Source organism: Haliaeetus albicilla, chromosome 4 (genome assembly GCF_947461875.1).
Source record: "Haliaeetus albicilla chromosome 4, bHalAlb1.1, whole genome shotgun sequence".
Taxonomy (NCBI): domain Eukaryota; kingdom Metazoa; phylum Chordata; class Aves; order Accipitriformes; family Accipitridae; genus Haliaeetus; species Haliaeetus albicilla.
The window spans coordinates 13,112,184-13,133,937 of record NC_091486.1 but is presented as its reverse complement, the minus strand read 5'-3'; the positions used below and the strand labels follow the sequence as shown (position 1 = coordinate 13,133,937).

At 41.4% G+C, this 21,754-nt stretch overlaps 1 protein-coding gene across 1 annotated transcript in view; it reads left to right on the top strand.

Annotated features, from left to right (window-relative positions):
* The window catches only part of PDIA5 (protein disulfide isomerase family A member 5), a 103,569-nt gene extending 83,101 nt beyond the window's left edge, over positions 1-20,468 (top strand). Inside the window, exons 15-17 of the mRNA XM_069780962.1 lie at positions 6,844-6,914; positions 16,109-16,243; positions 19,225-20,468. Coding sequence (XP_069637063.1) covers positions 6,844-6,914; positions 16,109-16,243; positions 19,225-19,305 — 287 coding nt within the window. The 3' untranslated portion in view covers positions 19,306-20,468. The remainder of the gene's footprint in view (positions 1-6,843; positions 6,915-16,108; positions 16,244-19,224) is intronic.
* The last annotated feature ends 1,286 nt before the right edge of the window (positions 20,469-21,754 follow it).

Genomic DNA, 21,754 nt, shown 5'->3' with positions numbered 1-21,754 from the left:
TTAAACTATCTCTTTGAAAAATCTCATGTAAAATATATGCACACCACTTTGTTACTTTACTTATCAGATCTTATTATGTACAAGATGCTAAAAGCACACACAGAAACAACATGGGTGGGGTTATATACATCGTTATGTATTAATGGTGGGCAAAAAGTATAAGGCAGTGCTTTCTGAAGTCAAAATGCCTGATCTGCACTGGTGTAGAGTCATTTTAGTTGGGATGCTCTGGGATGCTCAGGTTAGGGTCAGCAGGGGCTGTCATCCTCACCTGACCTGCGGGGCAGTGCTGGCACACCGCAGCTCCCGGCTGCTCGGAAGATGGTGATACAAGGACAGCAAAACCATATCACCTCTGTAGCAGTTTCAGCTCAGCGATGTGAGTCAGGGACTGGCTGCAGTCTGATCAGGTGGAGAACCACTGCATGAAAGCATCTTTTTTAGAAAACCATTTCATTTCAGACTAGAAGTCACTAGTGATTGGGAATGTGAATTTCCTGTCTGAATTTGACTGGCTTCAGCACGCAGCCAGTTCTGGAGGTTACGTAGCCTTTGGCACCCAGCTTGAATAGCTCGTCATAATGAAAACTAGACTGACTTTTTTTGATTTCTATCACTTCTTAATCTTTGGATTTAAGCTGTTGACACAGGGAGCTTCCTGACTCCCTTTGCCACGAAATGCACCTGCCAGTCCTGTTATTTTTCTTATGGGTCTTCTGAGCCCCCTCTGGTTTGAACTCATTCTTGATTTTTGGACCCAGAACTGCAAACAGCATTTTGGAGGTGCCAGGCATAGAGGCCCTCTCCACACCTACTTAATATTTTCATTTATATATTCACTGAAGTTCCTTTTGACAACTCCATCATTTTCCTTCAAAGCTATATTGCTAGTATTGTTTGGATTTCTTTTGCTTCTAATACATTTAAAGCCCCTTATATACTTAAAATATCATTATTACCTCTGCTGACTGTAGTTACTGCTTTGATGTCCATTTGCTTCCTTTATCTATTTTGTACAAATTGTTAGCTTTTGATTTATATTCATTAAAAACAGCTTCACCTTTCTTCTATGTGCTATGCTAATACAGCTTCCACTCTTCTAAGGAAACTGAATTAACCTTGTACTGTTCAGCTGTAGAGAGGTTATATTACTGGGCTTTGTAGTTTCAAATTAAACAATGCATGAAGTAACTTAAAGGACGTTTTTCATATTTAAGCAAGTAGAAACCTGTGTTTTTTGGAAAGAGAACTTGATTACTTTAGGCAATTTGAAAATTTCACACAATTTTATTTTAAATGTAATACGGTGACTGTTGTCCAACAGGGTGCATCTGTTTCATGCACTACTCTGGAAACATCTTTATAATTGCAATCTGGTTCTAATACTTTTGTACATTGAAGTTTTAAGAATCTCTAAGTTTTTCTTTTGACTTGCTGTCATCTCTAAACAATTCACTTGGTTAAAAAAAGAAACCCTGTCCAATGAAAAATTCTCCATTTGAACGTAATAAAGATATGTAGGTTATTCACTTGATTGTTCCATTGCTTTGAAATCCTCTTTGCATTCCTTCTGCATCCCATGGGACCCTGCAATTATGGGAAATGTTTACAATTCTGAATACAGGATATTATTTCTGTGGATTTATTGAATTGTTACCACAACACATGCTTGATTACTCTTATGTTTGGGGCAATGTGTACTTGGTTTTTAGTATCAGTTTTGTGTCTTTCTTACCTTACCTGACAAATGGGTTTGTATTGTTTTTTCCTCAGTCTGCTTTTTGTTTAAAAAAAAAAGTTTGCAAGGTGATGTGAGCATTTAGTAACTTTTCCTATTTCCCCACGCGATACCTTTCTTTTACATCATGTATACAAATGTTTTGTAGCATCATGCTTGAAACCACATCCAGCTCAACCCTACAGTTCTTTATTTCTTCAGAGTCCTCAAACCAGTGTTTCTGTGAGAAGGAAGCCAGCTTCTGTGCTGGCCTCTCCAACACCTTTCTGTGCCCAAATCAATGCTGACTTATTGGTTCTTTCCTCAAAGACACCCAGGGAAGATCCTGTACTGTGTGGTTGCTCCTGCTGTCAGTAAATTCAGTCCACAGAAAATAAGCTGGGCAATATATATTTTCCATCACTTCATCTCTCAAAAAAACCCACTAGCTTTCCTTTAAATGTCTCTCTAATTAGAGGAGATTTAATCTGACTCCCTCTCCCCCTCAGTGATAATGGGTCTGAATGAAGCCTGCTTGCTTGCCTACTTGATTTCCTTTGTCTGCTGTTCATCAGCCATTCCTCTTGAATTTTTACCCATAGAAACCATATTTTTCATGTACTGGATCAGTTGAGAACTGCTTGGGTTTCAGGGTGAGGAATGTGACAGTGCCCACTGTGACTGTACTGCAGTGTGCCTTCCCAGCCCTTACCAACTTCACAGCATGAATGGTGGGAAAAAAACCTGTAGAAAATACTGGGTTCCTGTAAAATTTTAAATTTGTAGTGTGAAGGCAAAGAGAAATTAGAACCCCTTCATTGTAGGTGTTCTCATATGGATCCACAGACCTGTGGTTTAAGCAGGCAGCCCTCATCTGCTGGCAGGCTTCAGTGGTCAGGTAGAGCAGATACCACCATGGGCTGCATGTTGGGGGGGACTTCCAAAATGCAAAGTTTTGAGGGCAGAGAGGTGAGAACATCTGGCCAGAGATGTAATAAAGCTGTGTCGTTTGCTGTTTGGGAACAGAGAGTGGCCTTAACACATGCTACTGCATGTGCATTAGATGTCAAGCTCTTTTGCTTCCCTGCCAGGTGATGCAAGTGTGGTTCTGCATTAGGAAATTAAGTTAGCTCAAGATTTGCAGAAGTGATTAGAGGTTTTGAGCACCAGTGCCGAGGTCCTCTGGAAAGGCTGGATGTTCCAGGAGCAGATTTCTTTCAGATTTCTCAAGTCAGGCACAGGAAATTACTGTTCATTTCACATCTGCTGTTAACCCTGTGGAGATCAAATTTGACAATGATGTAAAAGCGAAGAAAGAAAATTGGTAAAGCAAAGCTCTGGACCTATGTTGGAAGGCTCTGCTCCCAGAAGTGCTACTTCCAATGCTGCTCAATTGAAAGTCCACCTCTTGGCCTTGTAGAAAGCCTGTGTGCCTACCATAGCACCCAAATTATTCAGCTAAAATGAAATGGAATGAATCTTTCCACTTCTTTAGTCCATAGTAACTTACTGTCTTATAAATACTGGTGAGAAGGGGCAGGACCTTTTGATTCTTGACGCCTTACCCACACCTTCAGATGGCACCAGTTTAATCTCTTTCCATTGCAGCCCATCTGGAAAATCCTTTGTAAGAAGCCTGCACACTTCCTATCTTCATGTACAGTGCTCAGTACATTTCCTTTCTTTGCACTTTCAAATCTGGAAGATAGTGTTAACACTTAAAATAAACGTGTGATAGTGGGTGTGAAGAGGGAATGGGGAGAACAAGTTTTCCGTCTGTCAAAATGAAGACATCAACCTCTGCTTTTATTTTTTTTGGCATGTGTGCTTTAAATAGAATGACTGGGTTGGGTGACTTCCAAGTGTTTGCTGCATTTGGCAATCCTTGTAAGTTGTAACAGATGAAGTTCTGCTATTCCATATGATGTGCTCCTTCCCCCTTTTTTGGTGACTCCTTGAAACTCCTTGGGAATTCAGCATAGCATTCACATCTGTTCCATGGATGGATGTCCAAGGCTAACAAAATGCCTACTGGACTTAGAGTCAGCTGTGCCAAAAGCCATATGGTTGTGTTTTAGTTTTGCAAGCATAGTGCAGTAAAGAAAGGAGGTTGGGCCAAGAGAGAAGTGAGGGGAGGAGGGATGGAGCTTCACATCGGTAAATGAAGGTAACTTTTTGTTATTTGGTATTAGAGTGGGAAGATGAGAAGATCAGCGAGAACAGGAAAAAACAAAAGCTGTGAGCATAGGTTCCTTTATCAGTAGTTTTGAATTACATGGTGCGCCTTTCCTCTGTGTGGTGGTGTTGACCACAACCTCAAAGCATATTTGGTTTTGCCTGCCTTTTCCAAAATGCCGTAACAGTCTAGATAATCAGATGCTTCCTTTTGGCCTTACAAGATGTGCATCTTTGCTGAGAACCACACTCAAAGCTCTTCTCGATGCCACCTGTTGAACACTGCAGTAGCATGGGCAGTGGTGACTCGCTAGGGTGGAAGGGACTTTAAGCAGCTGCTGATGCTTCTCTGAGCAGTCACCAGCTGAACAGCCGCTTGGGCTGTTTTCTTACCAGCTATCTGTTGGCCCCTGTAAAATGGCAGGTTGCATTTTTAATAGCTATTGGACTTTTCTGTCTGAAAGAATACGCTTGTTATTTGTTGAATCACGTTCTGGTTTTCTTGAAAAGCATGACTTACAGAGAGCTCTTACGTGCTGCAACTTTAGTGGGGGCTTAGAGAGAGGCTTTATCAAATACCCCATCCTCTGTAGATCCAGCACCCCGCAAGATGGGAAGCACATCAACTGATGTATCATAAAGGTGTTAGAGGGGAATAAGAAGACATGAAGTCTTGTGTTTCTCTTGAAATATCTTTTATTGAGGGTTTGAAGTTGCTGTTTGGTGAAATCTACATTTCAAGCTCAGGATCATAAGTAGAAAGGGGAACCTGAAAGGTTTAAGTTTTTAGGAGCCTTTATGGTTTAGTGTAACAGTTGGAAGTGTTTTCCAGTAAACTACAGCATGTAAGCATGTAGACTAGAAGAAGTGTTCTTGCTTTAGGGGTGCCTGATCTTTCTTGGTTTTTTGTCCCTGGAATTCTTTTTAGATGTTGTCACCAGTTCTGATGTATTTGTGTAGCGCAGTGTTAGTAAGTCAACCAAGGCAGTCACCCCGCAGTACAGGAAATTATCCAAGATGTGTCAAGAGGCAGGCTTGACCCGAAGGCGTTTCAGCATCAGGAGATAGGACAGGCAAGTGGTGAGAGAGAAAATGGGTCACCGAAGTAGACTGATGGACATGGGAGCAGCCTGGAACCCTAGCTGCCTCCTCCTCCTCCTTCTTTTCTTCCTCCTCCTCCTTTTCTTTCTTGACCATTTTCTCCCAGGCAAATGCCAAATGACTCAACAGTGTTAACACTTTGCAAGCTGTAGAGGACCTGCATTATCTCCCTACTGAAACACAGCTGTCATCAGGATAGACTGCCATTATGCTGCTTAAGGAGTTTGAAGCCATTAATATGGATTTGCAGAAGTGCCTCAGTTTCCCAGGATATGTCCCCTTGATTTTTTGGTATTCTTAGTTACTGCATAGACTCGCAGTGTATTTATGCACATGTATGTCATTGCAGTGCTTTGAAAATCCTATTCTGAAGAAAAAAAATACTCTAAAATTCAAAGCAGTGCATGTAAGCAATGAAATTGCATTTTGGTGAAGATGAAAGGGGTGTGCAGCCTTTCCTTTGTGGAAAGAGGTGTGTAGTGTTTATTCACAGATACTGTTTTTCTTGTCAGCCAAAAGGGTGAGTGCATTTTGAGAGGGTGGCTGCAAGCTTCCTAAGAGGGCATTTGTTCAGTACTGACTTAAAAGTAACACAGCCACTTGTTCATAATTGTGAAATACTGGTAAACAACAGTAGCAGAAGCTGTAATTAGAGCTTGTGAGCAACTCGTCTGTTCTCTGTTCTGTTCCTATCTAGAAATAATAGCAGGATGAACTCTTTTGCCTTTGCTGGCGTCATACAGGCTTGACAGAAGTGTGTCCATTCCTTTTTTCCCTTCAGCTAAGCAAAGAATAGCGTCCTGAGTCTTTGCTTGGGAAGAAACTCTTATGCTGTGTTTGAAAAAAAAGTAATTTGTTACGCATGTGCAGGTATTTTCCTTTTCAAAGCCTTACTTAGTATTGATATTTTGAAAGTAGCTTAGATTAATCATAGACAGTAAACATTGCTTCTGCATTAAGAGCACTCACATCTGAATCTTGAATCAAGAGAGCAGTTCTCGTTCCCTTTCTGTGGCTGCTTCTGAAATGTTTGAGTAACTTTAGTGTATGCAAGTGCAAGCAAGGGATGAACTGGCCTTTTGTTCAACGTTGTGGTAGTACAAACGAATATCGGCCCATCTCCCACACAAAGCTGTGGGGTTCTTGTGTGCTGTGTCCGTAAAACTCTTCTGGGGTTGCCTGTTTGTGGTGAACAGGAGGAAGGTCTCCAGGAAGGCCAGCAGCAGTCATCCTAACCTGGGACTGGACCTCTGCTCTCCCTAAGTGAAAGATGTGTATCCTGTTGGACTTGCTTCTCTTCCCCTCCCTTGTGTTCCCGATGGCTTGGCTCTAACGCAGGCAGTTCTCAAACACTTCTGAAAGCTCCTGGCGACTTTCTTTCCAACTTCCAACCTCCTCCTAGTCACAACTGTGCTGTCTTTATTCCCGTGTCCAAATGTAGCTGGTATCTGTGGCAACAGCGGTAGTAACCTATGTGGTAATACCCATGAGGAGGTACAGCAGCAGGGAAATAGTTTGTCTTTTTGTGGCTAGTGATCTTAAAATGATCTTAAGGGACTGGTGATAGAGAAAAGCCCTGTGCACCATGGTCTCTATATGGGATGTCATGTAACTGTAAGTATACACTTAAACTGCCTGAAGTCAGAAGGATTTTAAACACGTGCCTAAGTTCATGTAGCTGACACATGATCTACAGATGCCTTGTTCCGCTCTTCCTAGAACTGGAGAACTCTTGTCTAGAATTATTTTTAATACAAATTTTCCACTAATTCACCTTGTGTCTTGAGTTTGTCCCAGTATCTTATTTACAACTAATGTTTATGCTGTTTTTTTCTTCCTGTATCAAACAGGGTGTCCCCACTGCAAAAATGCCATTCCGCATTTTACAACTGCTGCCGAAGTCTTTAAAGAAGATCGAAAGGTAACTTGCTGTTAATTATTTCCGAGATATTTAAGAATGTTTTCCACCATTTGTACTTTATAGGCTTTCCTTATTGAGAAGGTGGTAGGCTTATAGATAAAATTGCTGTTACACTAATAGAAATGTATCTGCATCTGAGGGGTTGTATCTTTTTTTGGTCAAACTGAGTTACACTTTTAAGCTATTCTGTTTTCCTTAATTTTTTGTCTTTTCTGTTTAATTCTTTGGGTAAGAGTTCTTTCCTATGAAGCAAAACACATTCTTTCTCATTTAAAGATTAATAAAAGATAATTTACTTCATCTCCATTCCCCTTCAACTTTTGTCAGCCGTTGGGGTGCATGTGGAGAAACCACAAGTTGTGTGACAGTCTTGAAGACCTCAATTATATAACTAATCTTTGCTTGCATAGCATAAATATAATATATTTCTGTAAGTTGGCTGACTTGAGTCCAGGATGCCGGGCCATTGTGCTTTTCCCTTGAAAATACGTCTGATGGCTGAAGCACACCAGTTAATATACTAGCATCAGCTGAACCATTTTAATTGAGTGTGTGCATATCTGGGATTAAAAAAACCCAAACATCTGAGCCACTGGATTTAACCAGACAGCTAGCTAGAAACCTCCTTATTATCTTTGCATGAACCATATTTCATTCTGAGCTCCGATTTTGTTCCAACTTCACGATTGCTTTGTATTTAGGTGTGGCATGGAAAAGATTTGGCAATTTAATGTGGAAATTGCTCTCCACAGCTTCCTAAGGAGGGAAGGCAAAGAGGGAGGTGCTGATGTCTTCTCTCTGGTATCTGGTGATAGGACGCGTGGGAATGGTTCAAAGCTGTGCCAGGGGAGGTTTAGGCTGGAGATTAGGAAGCATTTCTTTACCGAGAGGGTGGTCAAACACTGGAACAGGCTTCCTAGAGAGGTGGTCGATGCCCCAAGCCTGTCAATGTTTAAGAGGCATTTGCCCTTAATAACATGCTTTAACTTTTGGTCAGCCCTGAATTGGTGAGGCAGTTGGACTAGGTGATCGTTGTAGGTCCTTCCAACTGAAATAGTCTATTCTATTCTATATTCTATTCTAAATGAAGAGGTAATTTTGTAACAATTATATCCCTATTAATCTGCCTGCTACCATAACAGAAGAATTTCTGTCATGGTTTTTTTTCTCTTCCTCTCCTCTTTTCCGTAACTCACAGAAGATGCATCAGATTGGCAAGAAACAAATCATTCTTATATCACTGACTGCATAAAATTAGAAGTCCATCACTTACGCCCTCTGGCACACAGAAGATTTAGAGGCGTGCAGCTTTCAGTTCTCTTACTGCTGTAAATTTGTGTGCTTAGATGCCTTTTGGTTACTTGTTTGTTTCCAAGATCTCGGAGAAAGTATCCTTGTTTTCCCACTTCTCTGGTAGTTCCCAGTGAAGCCTCTCTCTCCTAAACTCATTAAAATTTCAGTCAGAGGAGGTGAAGGAGATGTACCAAACAATGTGAAACTTGCTTATTAGAGCCCCAGGATGTATTAACAAGCAATCTGAATCATGGTGCGGTTTATTGGACATGGTGGTGGTGGTAAATGAAGGCTTGTGAAGCTTTTGGTTCAGACTGCAGGTTATGAAAGGACTCTGAGAGCAGAGCAGAGATTGACGGTTGCAACTCTTGACTTCAGTTTAAGGCTGAAGTGGGGAGGTATAAAATGTAATGAGTTGGAACAGGAGAGCCAGTAGGGAATATTTAGGCTGGTACAGTTTCAAAGAGGTGTATGCAGTTAGGGAAAATGATGTTATTCCACCCCAGTGACTTATGAAAGTGCCAGGGATTGATTATCTGGGAAGCCCTATTTAATTGTGTACAGCCATAACCTGCCAAGGTGCTTCTTGCTGCCAGTTGTGCCCTTGTGGAAAAGAAAATAAACCTGTTTAAGACTTCAGAAGGGCACATGGCTGTTCCCACAAGCAGCACTGGGCATATTCCCATGTTTCAAACTGAGCTGAGCCTTCAAACTTTGGCTAATTCATAGTTCTGTAGGGTTTCAAACTTCTGTAAAATTACTGCTTAAGAGGGAAGAAGTATTTCTTCTTTCAAAAACGGGGAGAGATTACTAATTTTCATTTTCAGTCTGTAGTAGTGTCTTTTTTTTTTTTTTTCTTCCCCTGGAGAAAGGTTTTTTACTTTAACAGAGTATGGTAGCATTTAAACTGTATCTTCTTTTCAACAGGGGTGGTCCTTTAATTAAACATTTAATTCTGCAGAAGCCAAAAAACAATCAAAAACATTCCAGCCTTGAATTGGTTATAAATGGTATCTTAAAAGGTGTCCTTTGGGAGACTTTGAATCTTTACATTGGAATTTTGAAGATGAGCAGAGCTTGAAGCTGTTAAATATGTGTCTTTGGCTCTGCAGATTCACTGTAAGGGGGTGGTTTTGGCGCAGAAGCCCCCCCTCCCCTGGGGGGCTGTGTGTAATGCTGTGTACTTTTTCATCATCTGCACTGCTGGAGTTGGAGTTTAAAAACGCAGTGCTCAGAACATTGGCCCCAAATGTCAGTTCTTGTTGGCCACATCACTGCTAGTGGTTTTAGCAGAAATACTGAGCCTGCTCGCCTGCCTAGGGCAGTTGTGTGGCTATTGCAAAACACGGCTCTGGGTGTAACCCAAAAACCAGAGACTCCGCATCTTTCCATGTACCTGGAGAAATTCAGTGCCAGTAGGGCCAGATCAGTGGAGAGGCTAGTCCAGTGAAGCCGTTACCATATTGCTTTCAGTTATTTAAAAAGAGAAAAAAAAAAAAAAGCCATCTGGAGCATTCTTGCCTTGGGGTGCTGTGGTTTTTACATACAGCTGCCAGGGGAAAGCCTTTGGCCTGTGCTCCGCAGCTCGAGTTTTGGCAATGACCAGTGTACGTCAGAACATGCAAATGTGAGGATTGTCACTTTGCTGAACAGATTGAAGAGCAGGAAGGCATATTCACTAACTACTCCAGAGACTCTTGAAAGGGCACGAGTTAAATCTTCAAAAAATCTGCATTTTGCCTTTTGGCTGATCCTGAAGTTCAGCTTGAAGGAACTGATTTGTGATGCTCCAGCTTGGATTTGCTGAAGGAAAGCTCTTGACTTCTCAAGGCATCTCAGTAACAAATCTCTGGAACTCCCCCAAAGGGGCTGCTGTTTGACCAATCTTCTCCATTTTCACAGAAGGCTGTTCCTGTATAAATGCACTGACCTAAATTAGAGCACTGCAACTGCGTTCTAGTGAGTTTGTATGGAAACAGCTGTGGCCGAGATTGCTGGAAAGGGTGCAGCTAATGGGGTGAGTTGGGGTGCTAGTGGGGGGGCTGCAAGACAGCAGTGAAACTGGTGAGTCCCCAGTGTGTACTGGTGAACCATAGTTTGAACCATGGCTTAAAATCATTATGTCAACCAAATCACTGTACAGAGTTATCCAAATGAATTAATATTTTACTTTGGCCAAGAATTTGACCTCTCTTTGCTTAAAAAGTATGTGTTGAATTTCTTTTTAATTAGACTCATTAAATATGGTGATGTTAGCACTGTACATCATGGTGCCTACTAATGGATCTTCCTTTTGCAAATAGGCCTGCCTTGAGAATAGCTGATGAATTGCAGCTATGGTAATGCTGCTATGGCACATCAGGGCAGATAATAATGAATCTTCAATTTGCAAGGCCTTTCACATTGAGAACAGTAGCTGAATTGCAACAGGCTTTAGCAGGCCAGCTCATAACTGCCGTTCAGGTCCAGAACAGGTAATATAAATAGAAACCTGTGGAGGAATCATAGAGAATGTGCATCTGTCTTATTCGTAGGTGCTTTTAAGACATTTGGCAACAACAGACTTTTTTTTCTAATAATCAGGTAATTGTCATCTATTGATGACAGGAATTGACTATACTTTAAAAATGTTGCTTGGAAGCATTCTTTTCCATGCTGCAATTTTACTTTTATTTTAATTTGTTTTAAGCTTATCATATATCATTCCTCTCTCAAATCAATATTCAGTTAGTTACTCACTTCCATTTTCATAACAAAAGTCAATATTAGCTCCAGGAGAGATTTATTTCCTTGAATCAATAAACCAGTGTGTGGCAGTACATATCTTAACAGGAGAACAACTAGGATTGCAGGGGGTATTTTTACTATATCATCATATGGTGACTGGGAGACGAACTGTTAAAACGAAAGAGGTTTAAGAATAGAAAGGACGAGTTACCTGGAAGGTCAAGGGATCCCACTTTCAATTTTCTACACATCTATTTGAACCGCTGGATGTAATTGTGTTCTTTGCCTGCAAGATCCCTCTAGAGCAAAAAGTTGTTTCGTAATTCTGTTGGAAGGGAACTGTGATTCCTGATGTATGATTAGATGATACCGCAAGTCCTTTTTCCTTCTAACACTTATGCAGTAAAAAAAAAAAATAAGGCATCATCCTTCTGTTACAGTTGAGGCACACGGAGATCAATGGTCACATTTTCAGCATAGCTCCACTTCTATTTAAGCACTTAAATGAAAAGTTCTGATTTTTGCAACAGCTTGGCATTCGTGATCAGACCACTTAATCTGAACAATATGCCATGCTCTATTTCCTTTTTTAGTAGCTCTTCAGAGCTGGTTGTACATTGCTCACACGCTAATGCCGTGCGGAGTTAAGTTTGCGACTCTGTAGTTAAGCTGCCACTTCTTTGGTAAAACCATGAAATGTTGCTGTGGGACTTCCCTTTTCAGATAAAGGTATTTTCCAGCCTCAGATGTTGCTAGAGTCACGTTAAACTATGCTGACTATGGAATAAAGGAGAAATCCACACTAATCTGGTAATATTTTTTAATTTTTATTATTTTTATGCATAATTATTATGCATACTAACCCAATATTGTTAACTTTATAAGCTGCAAACCAGTTGTGAGGAACTACCAATAACATTAAGAAAGCTGGATGTACTCCAAGGAACTTCCTCTGGGGTCCACAGTCTCTGATTGACTATCTTTTCATTTGGTAACTATTCTATTCCTGCTACAACTACTGAACAAGATGGCGATAAACCTGAATGGCATTGCCTCTGGGGAGAGAACTTGTATATAATGGCGTATTGTCAATATCTAAGGCAGCGCAGCTTTGGGTTATGGAGAATCCATAACCCTGTGGAGTTTTGTGCATGTTGCAGGTATGGCACTTAGGTGGTTTTCCTCCTGAAGTGTTTTTTTCAGTGGATTTTTCCCTGTGGTTAGAGGAAAGTTAGGAAAGCTCAAGAAATTAAATTTTAGCCCTAACAGTCAAAATCTTTATAAAATCAATCTTGTCTTCTGAAACCTGTTACACTGGGTTTTTCCATAATGGGGGTGTGTGTGTGTGTGTGTGTACACAGACACACACACACACAGACACCCCCCCTCACAGAGTTTTACAGGTTTTTTCCCTCATGATGAGAGGTGATGCAAAGTGTCTTGGCTCCTGGATACATATCAGGGATGTCTTATGCTTAATCTGTTTGAAATTTCAGGTTGAATAAAGTTAGTGTTTTTACAAGGCAAAGCATATAGGTCTTGCTAACCTATGCTTTCTGGTGGACTTCTATGGACTTGTTGCTGGTAGTTGAATATGAAGATAATTTCTGAGAGTAATATTCTCCAGAAGTCTTTAACCACGTTTTGGTAGAGGGTTTGTTGGGTTGTTATTTTTCCTGACTCAATTTCCTTCTTTAGTGATGCAGAAGAACTGATTGTTGCTAAGAAGATCGAAAATGAGAGGAGAACCTCCCTGCAGTGTATCACTGCTCACTTGAGCCAGGACTCAAGCAAGCCTTTCTTTTTGTGGGCCGCATCTTTTTATGTGCAGCCTTTCAGTATAGTAATGAAGTAATTCTCCCTAACTGAAAACTACTGTAGGAGACTGCTCTACCAGAAATGGAGTTTAATAGTCACGGTCCATGAAAACACAAACAGAATGAAGCAAAGGTCATTGGTGCTGTTTCCTGAAATTCTGGTATGTCTCAGAGTTCAGCTGTCTGAAGTTGACAGAACTGAGATTGGAATTGGTCCTCAGTCCAGAAGTGCATTTTGCGACAAGTGTTTTTCAGCATTACTTTTCTTTTCTTGCAGTGCACTATATTTGATCTTCCGCTGTGAGACAGGCAAGACAATTAGGACTGTGATGCTATGGTAATGAGTGCATAGAGATGGTAGCAACCTCTATATTTAGGCTGCCTTAACATTTCCACTCTAAAGTAATCACTCAAGCTCTCCTAAGTACTCTTACTCAGCTACTGTTGGCAGCAGGCATTTGAAATGCAGCCTCGGATACAGTCTTGGGAATTAGATGTCTCTCTATGAAATTTTGCTCAGGTCTGTATGAGTTACAAGGCTTTTGAAAATTGCTGTTTCTCTTCTCTCACTGGCTGTAAAAATAACCCAACAGGAATGTATGTTCTGAAGAGCTGAGCTCAAAATGACGTTTGCAGGAGCAGCGGCGAGCCCGTGGGGCTGTGTGGGAGTTTGTATCATGAGCATTTCAGAGAATGACAGACCATGGACATGTCCTCCAAACGCTACTCCAGATGTACGTGTCCCTCGCCATTAGACCTATTAGATTAGCTATAGCATTAGGCTAATGTGACTGTTGTGGCCAGACTTAGACTGGGATCTTTGTGTATTATTTCAGTGCACAACAAATGCACAGATGGACCAGCTTAGATTTCCATGTGCTGTAGAGGAGAGCTGTATCTCAAGCAGACTACTAAGCATTTCTTTCAGAAGCCACCTCCTTATAGTTCATCAGTCATCTGTTTTGAGGCAACAAGTAAAGATGTGCTGAACAAGGTTAACAGTGGTTTATGGCATTGCATTCCTCCGGTGCACCCTCTCCTCACTGGGGGCCTTTCTCACAAAAGCCTTTTGTAAATGAAATTGGGCTCTTTGCTCCAACCAAAGCTGGTCTAGATGTTTCCAGAGAGGTACAGATAAAGAGGGCTCCTCTTCCTTCCAGTGTACTAAACCCTAATTTTCTTTATCTCCAAGAGACAATTTAAGAACAGATGGGTCATAAGTCACAACAGTTTCATGCCTCAGACCAGCTACTAATATCTGGATGAGTGCAGATATACCTTCCCCTTTTTCTGGCTGTAATCTCTCCCCATGTGATATTTAGAGCAGTGAGAAAAAAACGGTTTTATTTATTCTTCCTGTTTTCAGGGAACCAGGACTTCCAGTATTCTTTCTACATTAATACCGTGACATGAAATAAAAGTTTGTCTCCATTGTAAGCTTTCCTTTACACAGAAGTAGCCAAAAGAGCTCTAAATTTTGGCTGGCTGCTGAGGTCAGGAAGGCATAAATACTTCGATGAAACTCTTTTGCAGTGTATTATTCCTAACCTTTCGTTTTAATTGGCCCTGAATGAGTAGGAGTCTTTCTGTTTACGAAAAGGAAAAAAAACAAAGCGTGATCATGCGTGGTTTTAACAGCTCTCAAGAGTCCTGTTTCTGTAATAGCCTTATTAATGTTTTAAATGGGAAAACAGAAACCAAATATTTAAGGTAAGAACACTGTTCACTTTATATAGTGCTTTCCATCTGAAGATAGACCCAAGCGAGATCTTACTGAGTATTGTCTTGTCAGGCTTTCAAAGCCAAAACAAAACAAGCAAATTAACTGAAGTTGGCTTTGCCAATCTCTTTAATTACTGCTAGGATAATGAGATCAGGTTTTCTCGTTTTGACAGTGTCACCATGAAACTGGAGGGCATTGTGGAATATTAAGTGATCTTTTAATTATGGAAGAACAGTTCAACTGCAACCCTAAAGTCATGCAAGCAAAAGGTATTTAGATCAGATTGTTTGAAGGAGGCTTGTGGAACGGAAATTTCGGGTTAAGATGTGTCTGCTATGAAATTAGCACGTAATACGTTGTAACCCACAATTGCAAAAATCGTTCCCCTAATTTATTTGTTTTTTTACATAGCTTGTACTTAAACTGCTTGCTCTTCAGCAGAGCATGTAACAGGGCTGTGAGGCAAGCCTGCGTAAGCAGCCGTGTACATTCAGAGCCAGAACTGCCGCTCGCGGGAACAGTCAGTGTGAAATCACAGCAGAGGGCTCGGCGGCTTTAAGTAGAAGCCTATAAATTGTATTTTGTTTCAACATCAGAAATGTGAAATGCAGCCCCTCCTCAGTACTTCACGGATTCAGGTTTCAAATGTCAAATGCTCTAAACTAGGGTTAGCCTGAGCTGATGCTGAGGGGCTGTGAGGTCGCTCTTCCTCGCACTGCCTGCGCTGAAGCAGGCAGGGACAGAGGGTGTTGCTCTGCTGCCAACAGGCTGAGAGCACGTCAGGCTGTTTCCTGCTCAGGGTTTGTTTGTGTGACAGTAGCATCTAGAGGCTTCAAAAGGAATTAAAGCCCACTTTGCTAATGGCTGCATGTAACGTGTGGTCCCTACCTTAAAGGATAGACTGAAAAAAGACAGGAAGGGAAACATAAACCCAGGCTGAGATGGCAAGCAAGCACCCTTCTTCTCTATGTGCATTACTTGGTAGACAGTGCTCTGGTCTCTCACCCATGTCCGTTTGACCTTGGGAGAACTGAATGGAGTTTACAAAAGCTATTTGGGGCAGAAATCATTAATCTATTAATAGCCTGCATAAGTGACCAGCCGTGTTTCTCCAAGAACAGAAGAGGTAACTTTCCCAGCATTAGCCATGCCACAGGAAGGAGGTTGGGTTAGGTGGGTCGTTACCATTATTAAAGTCACCCTGTCACTGTTCATCACTTAAAACCAAAGTACAGGAAAAATACAGCAGCGTGATAGAGCTGTGAGCGCCTTGCTTAGATTCGGTTTTACTAACACAGCCTCTGGATTTCCCGTTTGGAGTCTAACGCAGTGCTAAATGGGGAGGCTAGGAAGGTGATTTTCTGCTCTGTGAGTTGAACACACCTTGCAGCTGCACAGGCCAGGTGCTGTGTGAGCAGCACAGCATTTCATTGGGAGGGAGCAGGCTTCTGCTCTTCCATTTGTGTGCCTTGACCTGATGACCACCCTGTGATCTTCCTCCACAGCTGAGCCATTGCGTTTTTGGCAGAAGACTTGGGTCTCTCCTAGTGTTAAGTCTAAGCTGCAGCAGCATAACCATGAAGTAGAGTCTTGCTTTGTTGTCTTCTGCCTCATGCTGATCTCTTGTGTTTCAGATCTCCTACGCTGCAGTGGACTGTGCCAAAGGACAGAATCACGACCTGTGTAAGCAGGAGGGGGTTGATGGCTACCCCACCTTCAACTATTACAACTACGGGAAATTTGTGGAAAAATATACTGGAGAAAGAGGGGTAAGTGAAAACAAGAGTCATCACCTGATAGAGGGAGGAAGGTCTCCTCTGCCTGTACTGCCTTGCAAATGAAAACTGCAGAGTAAATTTTTACCATGCTGAAAGGATGTTTAACTGCTTCTGTTACTGTCTTATATGGCTGAATCATTGTGTACCACACCCCTGTACATCTCTGCATTAGGAACATACTTGGTCTATTGTAGGAACGTGAGAAGAGGAAAAAGGAGTAGATTTGGTAATGCTTTGTTGTATATTTTATTCTTTAAGCTGAAGTCTGCAAGTGAATTTGGACCGAGTGAAAATGAAGGGTTTATTGCTGCTAGGTGCAGAAATGCCAGAAAATACAGAACTTACTCCTATCGGTTCTGGATGTGGATCGTGCATGTACTGCAAACATGTTTTAGGTCCACCAGGCTGCCAAACGGTGACAGACCATTGGTTTTATAGCAGGAACAAAGCTGTCCTTTGGAGACTGGGGGAAACTAAATATCTCATTCGCCCTGAATCAGATTCAGTCTTGGAGCTCAGGATGGAAAGACCAGTTGTGCCATCTAGCCCTTGGGCTGAAGTTTCATTCTTTTGTCCTGCTATGGACAGCTAATTATATGCTATGAGTACAAGGGGCAGAAATGGCATAATGCTTTCTGTGGTTGTAAAGTGCCTGAAAATAAGGGAGCAATCCAATTATTTGTGTGTGTTCTTTGTCATAACCTCCTAGAGGGAGGTTACTCCTCAGCAGTGATTGATAGCCTGGAGAAGCTAGGGTCTGCAAGAAAACTTGGGGTCTTAAGCCATCCAGTGATTTTGATAGAACAGCCTTGCCTGAAAGTTATTGCTGCTATTACAGCTCACCAAATTATAGAGAAGCATGAAGAAAAAAGCCAAATTCTGAGGTTCTTTGTCAGTCAGGATCTTAAGGAAGTCTTCATGGGGCTTCACCTCCCAGTTTTCTCCAGCATTCGGACCCCAGTAATGACCATTTTATGGTGCTGTTCCAGGCATTGTTATGGATACTGTGTTTAGTTCCAATTGTGGATCTTTTCTTAACAGTAAAGATGGGTGCAGTAGCCAACAATTAAGTAAAATTTCAGCTGCAATTTTTGTATTTCTAATCCATACTTACAGGAATGATATATGACAGGAAGGATCTGTGGTGGCTGATAAAAAGAATTTAGCAAGACAGGAGTGCTCTGAGGCCACAGCAGTTGGGAGATGATTATCCCTATGCTGGAAAGTGGACTGACTAATCCCATATGTGCAGCCAACCCTTTCTTGGGTAGAATTAAATTACCCAACAGGAACATCACAATCTCTCTGCTGCTGGCAACTGTGTTCCCCCTCCACCTCTCCTGGGACCTATGGTCTTCTGCTTGTGCAGCATCAAATTAGGGTTTTTTTATCTGTCATGGTAACGCTGGAGACAGTGCTTAGCACAGTGCCTTCCATGGAGTTCCCAGGTCTATTCACAAATCTGTTTCAGTAACAAGGGACTGCGCTGTTGCAGGACTTCTCATCAGCATGACAACACCTTTTGAACCACCTTGGCCAACGGCCTCCTATTTTGCAAAAGAAATCCCAGGAGAGAGCAGTGGGAGCCAGTGGACCTGTGTTCTGTTCTGATTCTGGCACTAAATCAGTAGACGTCCCTGAGCATTTAGTTCAGTGTGATCCACCAGTTGTATCGTCATTTCACATGGGCAGGGAAGAAGAGAGGCAATGTCAGCTGCTGCGGGAGCGACACGACATGCTACAGCAGGAGCCATGGCCAGTGGAGCAGGAGCTCTCAACTCCTTGCCACCCCACACTGGAACCCTGGCTATGGGGAAGAGCATGACCCCCAGAGGTAGCCTGTAAGGGGTCCTCCACACCTCCAAGGGAACTGCAGTTCCAGAGTAGAGACTGTAGGGTGTTTCACCCCAAGCAGCTCAAGCAAGGAAGAGTGAGGACGCCCTCTGATCAAGTGAACTTTAAATGACTTCCAGACACACAGCTTTGAAAACTGGTGTCTTTTCATGGGGGCTGTTGATTGCCAGTTGTCTCCAGATGACATATGGCCAAAACTTGCCACTTCACTTTTTTTCAGTGGAAGAATAGTGAATAGTTTTAGAAGAGTTGTTTTGTTGTTCAGCCTTCTCAAAAGCTTCCCAGCTTTGGGGTTTGGTTTTGTTTTATTTTGTTTTCTTTGCGTTGTTTTTTGTTGTTCCGCAACATTGTTTTAAGTCAAACTCCTGTTTGTTGTTCTCTACCTCTTTGTATTTTCCCTCTTTATCACCAGTTTTCACTTGTGTGGTTTGGGACTGCTTAAAAGTAAAAATGGTCACATTGGGTGGGATCAGTGTTACTTGCCTGCAAATTGTGTTCAGAGCTTTCCTTGGAAAAGGAAACCGCAGGCATCCAACAGCCTTAGATGATCAGAAATCGTAAGTTGTTGAAATACGGAGATCGGCATCTAGGCATCCAGGTTGGAAATTGTTTGACAATAATTTTGATAGTAACTTGAAAAAATTTAATTCCCATCATCTGAATATGTGGAAAAGGATGAAGATCATGAGCAAAACTGTTAAGAGATGAGGAATGGTGGCAAATGTGGGTATAGCCAACAAATGATCCACGAACTGCTTTCAAAATGACCCATGTAGCATACAAATGCAGCTTGAAAATGTCTTTGAGTGTTTTTGACAAAAGGGCATCAATGGCACTTCTATGGACAGATTTTACCTTGTCCTGTGAGTTTTAGGGGCTGTTTTCTCTGTGTCCCATCTCTTCAAAGTTTGACATGTGGAATCTGCATGGATATTTTCCCCTTGCATTGCAGTGGAGCAGCACTGGACCAGAGCACTGCACTATGAGGCAATGCAGAAGCAATAACCACTCTTTAGTTTATATTCTGCTGTGGGATACGGAGACTAACAGTGTTCTTGACACATTGTTTTGGTTTGTTTGTAAAAATATGACCCATATTTTTCTTTCTCCAAAACCAGGAGTCCGGATTCACCACTTTCATGCGAACCCTGAGAGAAAGAGATCATGAAAGAGTAGGAAAGAAGAAGGATGAATTGTAGTTTCTGCCTCAAAAGAAGCTTTCCGCTGCACTGTGAATAGTTCCAGGTCTTTTGTTAATGCACCTGAGACTTCACATATTCTCAAGACAGAGACTTTTTTTTATAAACAGCCATGGCCATTTTGTACAATTTTGAAATAAAGTGAAACCACTTGATTTTTAAAAGGAAAATAAATTAGAATGTTGCCATAATGTTTTAAAGAAAACTTAGCATTTTCTCTCATGTTGTGAGACTATGCCCACTGACACTCCTATGCAATATTTTTGTAGTCTGTAGTGTGTCTGTAGGTGATGTTGTTTGATAGGGTGAATTTTTTTTTAAAGGTATTGTAGTACATGTAAAAAACAAAGGGGAGGGGACACGTTTTCTGGTTGGTTTGTTGTTTTTTTTTTAAACCAGTGAAGGAAAATGAGACTTGTAAGACACAGGTTTATCCAAATGCAGTTTTACGTTCTTGTGAACTAGTTACATGTTCTTCAGTGTGATTTGGGGGAACAATTTTAAGGTGCTCAGGGATAAATAAGGTATCTGAGTTAATGAAGACATTAACACTGACCAGTCCAGATCTGTTGATTTCATTTAAATCTCTCTGGTCTTTAAATCAGGACTGTTTACATACCTTTATAGAATGTATCGAGTGAATTAAGCCAAGTATCAAAATCAGCAGAGTATGGGTAAAATTATACTAAACTCTCCTTTTTTGGCATCAATATTGTCAAATGCATCTGTAAGTTACGGCAGGAGTGATTATCTTATAGGGGTATACAGTTACCCTTATAGGGTATACAGTCTCCCTGCAAATTATGATTGGGCCATATCAAATATGTGTTGGAAAGTGTTATGCTCAACTGTTTTGATAAATGCGTAATACTTTTGATAGTGCAGCAATTATGTATATTACATGTTTACATTCCAAAAGTTTATCTGCATTTGTATGTGGGATCTTTCCTTTTTGCTCTTTAAGGAGTTGCATAAACTATCTCTTCCTGACAAAATCATCACTGTAAAACCTGTATTAGCAGCAGTTGAAATGTGTTACGCTCTTGATGCTCAAAAAGAAAAAAGACATTGATCTGGAGGTACTTTGTCTTCACAGGAGGGGAGAGGGAGGGGCAGGAAGTTGTGATTCACTTTGACCTAAAAATAAATTTTTAGAAAGACAAGTATTTTTATCATTAATCAGCCTTGTTCAGCTTCTTCCCTGCTGAGTGAATGACCGTAGTAGCTGGTGGTGGTTTAGGAGAAGCCAGCACATGCAGGACGGGTGCCCACCGCCCCTTTGCTGGGGCCAGCCCGGTGTCCAGGTGTGCTGGGCAGTATGGCGGGGTGCTCGGTGGCACGAGGGTTGGCCTCCATCTGCCTTGGCACCCAACAGGCGGACGAAACAGCTCTTTACAGTGAAGAACTGTGCCTTGGGTCTGAAATTCCCTTTTGCTCCTCAGTCTGCCCGTCTCATTTTCTTTTGCTAGTTTGGATCCTCGGTGGAGGCTGTGCTAATGGACAACTTGGTGCTGTGCTGCTCAGGAGGTGAATGGCATCTTACCTCCTTCCTGGATATTTTTTCCTCCTCTCTCTCGCCCAATTAATGGCACTGTGTCTTTGGCACTCGTTAAGCTGCTGAAGCCATTAGTGAGTAATCTGGAATACCAGTAGCCTGATTGCCCTTGTATGGTAGCCAGCTTGTTAACCATGACATCAATTTGAACGGCGATGGAGCTGTGCCAAGAATCTTCTCTTATTAGGCACCTGATGAGTCTCTTCACTCAAAAAATCAGCTGCCTGGTAGTACATAATATCCTAGTGTGAAAGTAGCTTAATTTATTAAGTATCTTACTGTGTTTGGGGTTTTTTTTCCTTTTCTGTTAGCATAGTTACTTCATGTTGTGTTTAGTACTTTTGCGTAAGATCGTGGTAATTCTTTCTTTTAAGCTATCCTCACATTAGTAGCAAGCATTCTGCCCTGCATTTAGGAAATAATACATATTGATGCCATTTGATTTCAAATAGAGATTCTTTTGCTTACCAGCAAACTATCAAGTATCATCAGTCCAGAACTTACTGCATTTTTTTTGACCTCAGAGTCAAAGGCAGCTGGCATTAAAGAAATGCAGTGTCCAGAAATGCTTGAGCATATCTGTGCATAGGCTGTGCCTATGTTTGTGCTAATTGCTGAGAAATGTAGACTTCTTAAAAAAAAATAAAAATCATAGCTTGCCAATGGTGACTTCACTAGTCAGGATCATTCTGAATTATAGGCTTTAGTAAATGTTTAGGATAGGACAATTGCACACTGTGCTTCAGACCAGTAATTCCTTACAGCTGGTTACACCATAATAAAATTAAAATTAAGGATTCTCGTTTTTCCCTTCAGTCTTTTGTCAGTTACTTCTCAGACTTGGGCATTCATTTTTTCTTGGCTAATCATGTGTTAAAGCACAAATATAAAATA